We start from the raw sequence: 12,775 nt of genomic DNA on the forward strand, positions 1-12,775 counted from the left end.
CCTATGACAATCTATTTCTTAAATCTGATGAGCAAGGGCTTCTGGAGTGCAAAAAACTGGGGCTCTGGGCCCCCGCTCCCCTGTGAATAGTGGGAACTTATTATTGCAGACACCATTGGATATAGAGGCCTATCTGATTCCATGGGGGATGGAGGGGACGGGGGTCTGGTTCCTTAGTGGGCAAGGGGGAATCCAAAGTTGTAGATGACAAGAGTCATGAGCTATCGAGTTATTTCAATAGAAATGGTTGTGATTCAGATCTGAGCAACGATGAAGCTGCTGAGTATATAATATATTGCAGATGGTAAAGAGTGAAAATGTGCCAAGAAGGAATAGGAGACTCTGTTGTTAATAAAGAATTGGAGAAAAAAAGAAGTGATGCTGAAGTAAAAGTTCACACAGTTTGCAAGCTAAACCAGCAAGCAGAACTCTCATAAGTCTTGCATAATTGATTTATAATGTTTGCCAAGTGGCACATTAGTTTGTCAAGAGTAATTAAAAGAAAAGTTAGATGAACTGTTGTGCGATCAGCACAAAACAAAGTGGTGTAACTAACTGAATGCACTTATGTTAATGTATTTTCTTACAATTCAGATGTAAATTAGATGTAGTCTCTGAGCATAGGAAAAGAGATTTTGGACCTTTTTAGGTAGAAAAAATGAACAATTATACAATTCCAGAATTACACATTGCAAAATTAAAGTGCAAGGTGTATACTTTTCAAGCAAATTGGACTGGTCCATACAGAATTACTAATGGCATTTCTCCAAGTCTGCATTCATTGACTACAGAGAAAGCATTGCTGGGTTTATCATTTCAAAGTCAATTCCTTACAGCTGCAGTTATGTATGTTTTGTTAACTACACGCATTATCTATTAGTATCATTGTAAAAACATATGTAGTGTTTGTTCATACAGTCTGATTGTGTTAAAGCTACCTGTGGGGGAACGTTCTCCAGTATGCCTTTTTCACATGATGATGTGCCTAAAATCCTCAGAAAGGACCAGCTTCTGAGAACAATTCTGCTTTGTATTAAATAGCTTAGATTCTGAAGCCATCGTCCCAAGATTTACACTGTACGCTATGCCTACAATTATCTAAAATTGGGTGGAGAATTTTTGCCCTTCTCTAAGTTGACCTCCCCACCGAAGGGTTTGATGAGAAACGGCAATTCATATTGTTGGAAACAAACACATATTCCTATATACGTTTTGGCTCATGAAAACCAACACGTGAAGTTTGCTGTTTGAACGTAACGCTAAATTCTGATCGCTAAGATAAAACACTGCTCTTTAGCAATGAAAAATGAAAAATAAGCAGAGTGGCCAATGAAAAATGGCCACTCTGCTCCCTCCCAAGCTGCACCAAGGACCAGAGGGTAACAAAACCCAATCATCCACAACCCCTTGCCCTTGTTTGCAGCCAGCGTTGTGCACTAAAGATAAAGGGGGAAAATCACACCCTGGCCTGATTCCCAAAAGCAGCGTGCGGTTTGAAATTGATAAGCGATTGTGTAACCATTGTCAAAGTTGTCCTAAGACAGGGGTAGGCAACCTCGGCTCTTTTATGGCTCATGGACTTCAACTCCCAGAATTCCTGAGTCAGCATAGCTGACTCAGGAATTCTGGGAGTTGAAGTCCATGAGTCATAAAAGAGCCGAGGTTGCCTACCCCTGTCCTAAGATTTAAAGACAAAACACCAAAGCGGAAAGCTCCTTATTAAGAAGCAGAGTGGAAAAACCGGACGGAGGGGGGGGAAGGAGAGGAAGATATCCTTATAGAAAAGCCCGGATTGGTCGAGGTGAAGCTGTGCCTCTTGACCAGGGGTAGGCAACCTTGGCTCTTTTTCTGACTCGTGGACTTCAACTCCCAGAATTCCTGAGCCAGCCAAGCTGAGGGGGAAAGGGAGAGGTAGCCAAGCTGAGCCACGGCTGGCTCAGGAATTCTGGGAGTTGAAGTCCGCGAGTCATAAAAGAGCCAAGGTGGCCCACCCCCTGGTCTTGACGCAGGAACCCTGCGTCATTGTCAGCGACAGCGCGAGTGACTTGATTTTGAGCCCTTCGGCTGCGCTCCTTCGTTCCATGGACATCCGGGTCTCGGCCAGTGCGTGCGGAGGGCGGAGCTTACGAGGCCTGGCTCGGCAGGTGTGTGTTTGTGTGTGTGTGTGTGTGTGGGCGTCGATGGCGGCGGCGGCGACGTCGTTGCTCCTGTCCTCCTTGGCTGCCCGGCTTTCCCAGTCGGCCACCGCCCGCACCTACGGCATCTTTTGCAAAGGGCTGACGCGGACCCTCCTCATCTTCTTCGACTTGGCTTGGAAGCTCCGCATCAATTTCCCTTACCTGTACCTCGTGGCTTCGATGATGTTCAACGTCAGGCTACAGGTGAGCTTTTCTTTGGGGTGGGCAGAAATCATCATAAGACCATGAAGGGCTGCCCACATTAGGTCAGCCTCTGCCGGCTTTACTTATTTGTAAATTTTATATTTGACTCCCTTCACAAACATGGTTTATCAGCAAGCTGAGATTCCTGGACTCGCCGCCCAGCCAAAGGTAAACTTAAGAGATGGATGCAGCGACGTGAACTAATGGCTTACTGTGGCTTAACTAACCTTGCTATCTGGGTTTGCCCTGCCTAATTGGCAACACACTTAAGCTTGGTTGCCGAGTTGCCATACCTGGTGGGTTCATCCGATATAAAATGATTTATTAACTAATTAAAAGGGAGTTTGCCTACCGCGCAAAGCCACCTGAAAACAAACCAAGGTTAAATATCAAAGGTGTGTGCGCTGTGAAGGTAGCTGCTGAGGATTAAGCTCACCTGGCCTAAATTAGAAGGTAGTAAATCATGTTGATTGTAATGCTTACCTATGCCTACCTCGATGGTTTTCTGAATTAACTCTGTATTGCAGATCTTCATGATGTATCAAACCAAAAGGTAAGTCCCTTGGAGTAATTTCCCGCAACATCCTGAAGTGGAATTAGATTATGTTTTACTTACGAATGTGTACATTCTGCCCAACCCTAGAGCTTCAGTGACTAGCAACTAAATAATTATCATACAGAGAAATGACAGTAATAATATAAAAGCAGGATATGACAAAAGGGACATATTTCGACCAGTGGTGGGATTCAAATATGTCAACAACCAGTTCTCTGTGTGGAGGCCGCTTCCGGAAGTCCATTCTGGGTCTGGGCAACAAAAAATTAGCTACCGGTTCTGCTAAAGTGGTGCGAACTGGCTGAATCCCACCACTGATTACAACCCTCTTTTAATTCCCAAATGGGAAAGACTGGATTTTAAAAATCCATTCTCAGCCCCAAATATACTCTTTGGGTAGCGCTGAGCCAGGTATTCTTTCTCAGTCCAGCCTACCCCGTAAGGTGGTTTTAGTGAGAGAACAATTGGAGGAGAAAGCATTGTATTGGTTCCACTGAGGACAGAAGAAACATGAATTTTACTTGAATGTAAATAAAGCTAATGAATGTAAATAAAGATGTATGCACTCATTTACACACTCATTTAAGTGTTCAGAATTAGGTTTATACATTTCTTGGTTTAGTGCAAAGACTAAGAGCAGATCTCAAGACAACATTGGGGTTCAGATTAAGCTGTTTCAAAAATGATAAGAGCCCCTCTTTCTTTGAGACCTTTAGGGTTGTGTTAACCTACGGGTCGGCAACCCGCGGCTCCGGAGCCGCATGCGGTTCTTTAAGCCGTCTCCTGCGGCTCCCAGGCGCCCGGTGCGTGCGCACCACTCCAAAGGTTTGGAGAGCTGCGCGCGCACCTCTCGGAATGGGCAGCAGCGGTACCCGTTTGGAGACCTGCTGGTGCCCGTCTGGGTGTTCAGGCGGCAGTTTGGGGGTCCCGGGGGTGGCTCCGGCGGCGCCTGGGCTGAAGGCGGCGCCGCAACCCAGTGCCCGTCAACACGGAGACCCGTCGCCGCTGGCGTGCAGGTGCGTCCACATAAAGTGGAACCGCGTGCGTGTATCCACGCACGCGCATGCGCAAAAAAACAAAACGTTTTTGTTTTATGCGCTGGCTAACAGCTTTTGGGGGGGAAGGGAAGGCAAGACTGTCAAACACTGGCGCTAAACCGAAGAGGAGGTAGAGCAGCTCTTCCCAAGACGCAGCATAAACGTGGGGAGGCGAGGGGGAAACCTCAATGCTTCACTTCCTAAGCAGTCCTAAGGATCGCTAATTTAACAAAAACGGAAAAATAAGAAAAGAAATTGTCGGGAGGGTGTGGGGGGGGCCGGGCGGAGTGGAAGGAAGAGAGAATATAAAATGCTTCAGGCGCCGGGATTTCTCTGCCTGAATCACTTATAAACGCCGTTGAGAAAGTTTGTGTCAATAGCCTTGCGGCCCACTTGAGGAATCTCCTCAGACGCCACTTCTTGGATTATTACAGTCAGGTTGGCGGCCTCTCTCCATTGGTGGAGTCCTCGCCACCAGCCGCTCCCTGGCCCGCCGGAGAGAGACCGAGTTTTTTCCCCCTTTTCGGCCGCTCACGTAGCGGCCAGGTGGCTCAAATCTTGTTCCCCTTCCGCTTCCTCTGAGATCGATGCAGCTCCCACTTCGAATAACTCATTGCTGGGTTGAATAAGCCCCTCAAATCCTTTCCGCGAGTTTACTGGGGGGAGGGGGAGAAACGGCGATTCTTATAAAAACCCCTACCACCATCCCATCCTCAATCCTATCCCAAATCTGCTGGGATCTACTTCGCCGCGGTTTGGGATACACGTGATCTGCTAACTTAAAAGAGCCCAGCTACAAGATGAAGCGTGTTGGCTTAACTTGGGACAGGAGGTGGGGGGGGTTAAGTACCGTGAGAATCAGACCGTTGCCTGAACCGTGTGGTTCCTTCCGTCTGTTCAGACGGCGAAGTTGGAGAAGGGGAGTGTGGGGGGAAACATTACGTCAGTTCCAATTTACACGGAGGGAAATTAGCTGATCCCGCAATGACAATATCTTCCCACCACTCCACTTCTGCTAATGGTTTCATATATTTTAAACATGGCATTTAAGGGAGGGGGTGGGTGTTCGGCTCCCGCGACCTCTCATTTTTTTAGTCTCACGGTTTGATTCACTGAACAAACATGTGCGTAACGCATTTACTGTATTTTCCTCTGGACTATCCTAGCAGCGTGACTTGGACATTTTGTTTTATGCGCATGCGCGTGCGTGGATGCACGCGCGCGGCTCCCACTTTTTTTTATGTGTGATGGAACCGGTTCCCAGTGGCTGTTTTGCTTTTTCAGGTTGCCGACCCCTGTGTTAACCCAATACACTAAGCCACAAAACAGCCACTCCTTGCCTGGCCAATTAGTTTTATGAGTAATTGTGTTGTGTAGTTCTAGAAAATTGGATTGAATAAATGGATAAGAATAGCGCAGCTTGTTTCCTATTCCAATATTAAAGTGAGAAAAGCAAATGTCAGTCATCTCTTTCGTTGGATTTGAACTGTGGCATACCCAAAATTCAAAACATAGATGAGTTAATAGTGAACTCTCTCTTCCAACAAATATATTTTTCGGAACTCTTAGTTATCATTTGTGTAAAATATTTTGGTTGAACTTTCCAGGTTACACTGATTTGTTCCCAGTTAGGTGATCCTTGGATGATCCCATAGAACAGGATTTAAATGCTGTGAATGCTAAATATCTCAGATGTAATCCTACGAAAGGATTGATTAACCAGCAAATCAGCAGACAACGTTACACTAGCTTAATAGGCAATCTGTGGCCTTCAGTTGTTATATAATTACACATATGCTTTGACCATGCTTCTAGAAGTACTCGGAGTTGTAATTCATAAACATCTGGATTTCTGTAGGTCACCCTACAGTAGATACTACCAGCTGGTAAAAGGCAGTTCCGTACATCTTACTGATCTTCCCAACATTGCTGCACTACTGTTTTCTGTATGTTAACAATTGAAGGCAACAGGTGATATTTTATTTTGGGATATGAAACTTGTTAACACTGTGCAGGTAGAACTCGTTCAGTTTCTTAAAATTGATTTCTCTTTGGTTCGTAGATTTCTCTATAATGTGTTGTTCTTATGATGAAAATCGTAATCATCTTGGTCCAAAAACAAGTCCCTTAAATCTGGATATGCTTTAATGTTCCATTTAATGTGTTTAAGAAAAGGTGTTCCAGAATAACTTTGAAGTGTGACACCACAGATCACTTTGGAGCCTTATTGGTCTAAACAAGCAATTGTCTGATGCTAATGTTCTGGTATTTAGTTTTATTGGATAGTGGCAAATGCCACATTCAACAAAGTGCAAAAGATTTTAAATTGCAGCAGTCTAATTTTGGCGCAAAAGATAAAGAGTACTAGAAGAGAGAGAAAAATAAGTTTCTGAAGTACACTTACCTGGTTTTATGAAAAGTTGGATACTGCGTGCTTGTTGTTGACGCCGTAGAATGCTGTGTAAAATAAAGTTCATCCTTCACAGTTTATTAGTACTGCTATTACTTACAGATGGTCCTCGCTTAACGTACCGTTGTTTAGTGACCAAAGTTATGACGATGCGGAACAAGGAGTACTTGCATTGGGTTTTCATAGTTGAAACTGTCAGTGTCCTCACTGTCATTTTGTGATTCAAACGTTTGGCAGCAAGGCTTGCCATTACAACGTCACAAATCCTGCAGTTGTGATTGCCATTAGCAACCTTCACTGCCAGCTTCTGACAAGCCTCATTTCAATGGAGAAGCCAGCAGGAGATTGCAAATGGTTATTGTTAGAATATGTTGTTGAAAAAATGGTTTGTTTAACAGAGTATTATTAATACACAGTGGAAGTTGTACTGGGACTTTTAGGCAAACAGTAATGCACTAACACGAGTTTTATAACTTATTTTTACTCAGACAACAAAAAGAAACACAGTAAGAAATAGTCCAAGTATCAATCCAGTATCATGCACATAAAAGTCAGTCCATAAAAACATAGTATCAAAATACAAAAGCTGCTTACCAATATCAAAAACAATATACACTATAGCAAGCAGTTGATTCTTGAGAGAATAAATATCAAGTTAGCAAACAAGAGAACAAGAGGTATCCAAACACTAACATCAAACACATATACAAGAGCAACTACGTGTAACATCTAACTCTCTTTTATGTGGAATAATTACAGCCACACCCTTAGGCCGTTTAACTCCTTAAAGGTGCTTTTACTCCATTATATAATATTGTCACCCAAATCAAGTTTAATCTCTAACAGTTATGTAACTATGGGACAATGCAACCGCGTAGGATTTGCCTAGCAACAACTGGAACTGTTGGAATTAGTGTTGTAAGTTGCCACTGTCATCTGCCTTGCAACAATATTGCTTAGCAGTGGAGTGCCCAGTGAAGAGAGGACTATTTGTATATGTTGCTCCATTTCTTTAGATTCTGATTTGTTTTAATTACGTTGAATAAGCAGCTTGATTTACATACCAGACTAAGGTAAAATCAGACAGATTTCAGAATAAGTTAGATCAATTGAAGTATCTTGTTTTATTGAGCCATAAAATTTAAAAGGGGCTGTGGTGGTGTTCTAGTGTAGTTGATGGGTTTTTATTTGCTTAAAGCAGTTCTATGAGATGATTTGGGTTTAATTTAAAGCTGCCTACTGTATAATCTATGCATTAACAAGTGATTATACCCAACATGTATATTTTACTTTTTCCTCTAAAATGGGAATGCCCTTAATTAATGAATAATAGTATCAAAATAATATACGGGTAGGAAAACATCAACAAACATAAAAAAAGTCATTTTTTTAAAAAAAAATATTTAAACCATGCTGTGCTGAAACAGGATTATAAAAATCATGATTTAATTTGTTGAATCAAATGCAGATTAAACAATACTTTATGGCCTTGGATTCTTTCACCAAATGTTAGTTCAATCTATCTACAGTTCAAAGTAATAAACTTATTTGATTCCTCAGATAGGCAACATGAGACCACAGGGGTGATTCCTGCTTATTTTCTTCTTCATCTTCATCATCTTCATCATCATCATCATTATATTATGATGTTGATGATGTTGGAAGAAGCCTTGGTGGTCTTCTAGTCCAACCCCCTGCTCAGGCAGGAAACCCTAGCATTTCAGAAAAATGGTTGTCCAGTCTCTCCTTAAAAACTTCCAGTGTTGGAGCATTTACAACTTCTTGAGGCAGATGGTTCCACTGATTAATTGTTCTAACTGTCAGGAAGTTTCTCCTTAGTTCTAGGTTACTTCTCTCTTTGATCAATTTCCATCCATTGCTTCTTGTCCTGCCTTCAGGTGCTTTGGAGAATAGCTTGACTCCCTCTCCTTTGTGGCAGCCCCTGAGATATTGGAACACTGCTATCATGTCACCCCTCACCCTTCTCTTCGTTAAACTACACATACCCAATTCCAGCAACCGTTCTTGATATGTTTTAGCTTCCAGTCCCCTAATCATCTTTGTTGCTCTTCTCTGTACTCTTTCTAGAGTCTCGACATCTTTTTTACATCGTGGTGACCAAAACTGGATGCAGTATTCCAAGTGTGGCCTTACCAAAGCATTGTAAAGTGGTATTAACATTTCAGATGATCTTGATTCTATCCCTCTGTTAATGCAGCCTAGCACTGTGTTGGCTTTTTTTTTGGCAGCTGCAGCACGCTGCTGGCTCATATTTAAGTGATTGTCCACTAGGACTCCGAGATCTCTCTCACAGTAGCTACTATTGAGCAAGGTACCACCTTTTGGCCAATCTCAGCCAAACTCAAAATATGCATGTTGTTGTACTTTGACAATAAAGGTTCACTCATACCGTACCTGTAAATTATACTTTATGGTCATATCCCACATCAAAGTTTCTGTAATCTAAACAGGTCCCTTAACTGGTCAGTTCGGTTTCAGATAAAGCTATCAAAATTGATTAATTTTATGGTTTTAAGGATAACCAGTTTATTTTCCTGTGTTTTTACTTTCTTGCAGGTTCACATTGAGATTCATTAAATCATGTCTTTCGTTACAATCAGAAAACATTCCACCACTTACTTTGGATTACTGCAGTGCAGAGCGTTGAGGACGGGGAGATGATGCCTTTCTCTTTTACCTGTATGGCCCAGGAAGAGGATTTAGGACACCATCCCCTGCAGCGAAGGACTAACCTAAATCAGCATGAGCAGATCCTTCACCTTCTAAGGGTCCTTTTCCTACTGAAAAGCACTCAGATGGCTAATCATCACTGGCAAAAGGAATTTTTCTCTCTCAAAATCAGATGCTGCCCTCTGTTTCATGCTATCCCACTGTCTGATATTGGTGAAAAAGTCTTACCACGTTGGAGTAAAGTAACCAGTCGAGTCATCTTATCCAAGGAATCACTTGGTTTATTAGAGAAAGATCTGGGGAAAGTCTTTAGTCCCTTCAATAGCACTACAATAACTGGTTGGTTAGAGAGAGGTCATGACTTTAGTAGCGAACGAAACGGGTGGAGAACACTTTATACACTCTGCACATTTTTGACTCTCAGAGCCCCAGTGTAACCAGAAGCGACAATTGTTAGAACTGGAATTAAGGGTCGACGATGAAATGCACCTTGTTTTAATTGAGATGTTGATTTGTAAGGAATTTCGTTCTTCAGATTTGAAATCCAGCCTGGCTGCTTCATTGGGTGAACATCCAGTGGGGCTTTTTGGGGACCAACGTCTTGTCTGTTTTTCTGATTTACTTTAACCTCATCTCTTTACCCAGTAGCTCTGAATATACAGAAATACTTTCCAGTATAAAATATCCAAGCGAGAATCGTCAGGTATCTCAGTGGTTGCTTAGTTATATGAGCATTAGCACCTCAAATCTCTGTCGTGTAATAGTTAAGTGTAAAAAAAGCAGAGTTTGGAAATGGTAGTGCTTTCTGAACCTGCTTATTGAATCTTCCTCACTTGTTATTTTTAACATTTTTTTTCCAGCAGCCGAGTAGTGGTGTGGTTTTATAATACTCTGGACAATCCAAATTTAACAGCATTAAACTGAGCTAAACTGACACATAGGCCGTCAAACTGAGTCAGTACAACCTTCAAGAATCCATTTTGCTACCACTTCTGTGTTAACACCAGCATATTATCGACAGGGTTGAATATGAACAGTGTATGCCTGTGGGTTGTTGCCATATGGTGTGAGAGCAAACACTTTTCAGCTTTTACTATGTATTGCATTTTCCAAGGCATTTCTGAGCCCCCAGCAACACTATATATGAGGCAAGCTGAAAGTTTTAAGAGAAAATAAAGAAGTGGAAATCTTACTGGATTACAGTTTATATATGGTCCAGCAATCCTCATTCTCTCAGGTGCAACAACATGCTGGTTTGGGAGATGGGAGTCCAGTCAAAATGCTGGTTTAGATGCTACAGCATTTTCAGCTGGCCTTTAGGCAATGCAAAAAAAAAAACACCGTGTTTTTTTTAAAAAAACCCTCAAGATATGTTTGTAATGTTCTGAAGGCCTAATCGAGTAGCCCCCTATAAAATGATAGTTGGCTATAGCTGTTTTATAATTATTACTATCTGTATCCAGGTGCATAAGGATAGGCTAAGATGCCTTTTAGGTACTGTTATAGGATTTAATAAAGAATTGTTACACATAAGGCAAATATTTTGAGTCAAAAGCCAAAGGCCGGGTTTCTATCATAGGATAAATAAAGGTCATTTTTCCATTATACCTTCTGATAATTAGAGATGTAGTTTCTCTTGAATATTGAATTATAGTCTAAAATACATTGGAAGTAGTGGCCTTGCCAGTCCTCAGTAGCATCAGTGCTTTAAAAAAGCTATGTAGGTATTTCCAGCTACCAAAACTTCAGAATTTGGATGTGCAACCTGCAGGACCTATGAATCATAAAACATTCTAGGTATACTATAGTGTTTGCAGTTGTACTGCTGTCTTGTAGAAGGAGTAGGAGAACTTCATGACCCTTTAAAGCAGGGTGTCAAACTGTCAGCTCGTGGGCCGGACACGTCATTGGGAAGCCACGCCCACCCCATTGCTGGCAATGGCGAAAAAGCTCTGATACGTTGCGCGACGTCACGTGACGTTGCAAGTTTGACATTTCTGCTTTAAAGATTCACCATTTTATTATGCAGGCATTCTTGAGACTGTGCAGCTGATGAAGTGACGTGCAAAAGTGCATGCGATAATTAGCTTATAACACAGAAATCTTTACTACAAAGCTAAGGTTAGCTCTTTTCAATCGGTTGCAATGATTATCCATTTTAAATGGCAATACTATGTAATACATTAGCAGTGAGGTTAAGATTTCAGAGAACAATATTCTTTCAAGCCAAGGGGACTTCACCCTAATTGTAGAACAATTCTTAAAATGCTACAATTCTTGATTATTTCAAGTTTCCTATTTCTAAAATCTTTTCCACAAGCTTAACAGGAGTTATGTTCTGATGTTTTCCACCTGTGAACAATGTATATGCATCACTTTTTAGTGTTTCAAAAAGGATTTTGATGAGAAAGTTTTTCAACTCTTAATCAAGTTCCCTATTGCTTTGTGTTAAACTCCTAAAGAATTGAAACATTCCAGCACAGCAGAAGGAAATTTGCATTTTGCCATCCATATCAACACATCCACAACTTTGTGTAGCTTGATAAGGTTTACATTCAGCCTGATTCTCTGACATTTGTTTCATATTTTCTATCGGCAAAATTAGCATGCTAACAATAAACCAGAATCCAGAGATCTTGACTGATAAAAATGAAATCATGCTTAAAGAAACGTGAGATTATGGCTATTCTGATTTAAATATAACTATCATCTACTGTATGTAAAAGTTCTCCAAAGTCTGAAAAAGCTTATATTTCATGTACCTGCATTTCAAGGATGAAGCTGAAATTGCCTGAAGATCCCCATCCATCATTTTGGACTTTGGATTGGATTGTGTCTTTCTTTTAGTAAAGTCTGCACTTTATACTTGGAGACAGGGACTTATTTTCAAATGGTTTTTGCACTAAATAATTATTTTGTCAACAAGCTTACATAGACAGTTTAGTAAGACTTTGTTAGTAGGAATTGGGTAGGCAGGAGTAGGTGCAAAAGAGGGCCTTGTTTCTGGAAAAGTCTGAAGTGGCTTTTGCTGCATCCTTGTGCAAATATTATTCATTTTGGTTCAGAACCAATCAATGTATCGAGCTGTGAGGCCACTTGTTGTTGTTAGTTGCGAAGTCGTGTCCGACCCATCGCGACCCTATGGACAATGTTCCTCCAGGCCTTCCTGTCCTCTACCATCTTCTGGAGTCCATTTAAGCTCACACCTACTGCTTCAGTGACTCCATCCAGCCACCTAATTCTCTGTTGTCCCCTTCTTCTATTGCCCTCAACCTTTCCCAGCATTAGGCTCTTCTCCAGTGAATCCTTCCTTCTCATTAGGTGGCCAAAGTATTTGAGTTTTAGCTTCAGGATCTGGCCTTCTAAACAGCAGTCAGGATTGATCTCTAGGACTGACCGGTTTGATCGCCTTGCAGTCCAAGGGACTCGCAGGAGTCTTCTCCAGCACCATAGTTCAAAGGCCTCAATTCTTTGGCGCTCAGCCTTTCTTATGGCCCAGCTTTCACTGCCATACATTGCAACTGGGAAGACCATCGCCTTGACTATACGCACTTTTGTTGACAGGGTGATGTCTCTGCTTTTTAGTGTGCTGTCTAGATTTGACATGGCTTTCCTCCCAAGGAGCAAGCGTCTTTTAATTTCTTGGCTACAGTCCCCACTACTTAGCCCTTAAAATCAGGGCGATGTGGACAACATATGG

At 41.9% G+C, this 12,775-nt stretch overlaps 1 protein-coding gene across 1 annotated transcript; it reads left to right on the forward strand.

The window, feature by feature from the left end:
- Window positions 1–2,180: 2,180 nt before the first annotated feature.
- Window positions 2,181–12,094, forward strand: LOC310633286 (small integral membrane protein 10-like protein 3; the record flags this gene model as incomplete). Its single annotated transcript, XM_083350985.1, has 2 exons — window positions 2,181–2,381; window positions 8,962–12,094. 2 exons carry the CDS (start codon window positions 2,181–2,183, stop codon window positions 8,980–8,982), a joined length of 222 nt encoding a protein of 73 aa, XP_083207111.1. The 3' UTR covers window positions 8,983–12,094.
- Window positions 12,095–12,775: the final 681 nt, after the last annotated feature.

The sequence above is a fragment of the Vipera ursinii genome (assembly GCF_947247035.1).
Source record: "Vipera ursinii genome assembly, chromosome: 2".
Lineage (NCBI taxonomy): Eukaryota > Metazoa > Chordata > Lepidosauria > Squamata > Viperidae > Vipera > Vipera ursinii.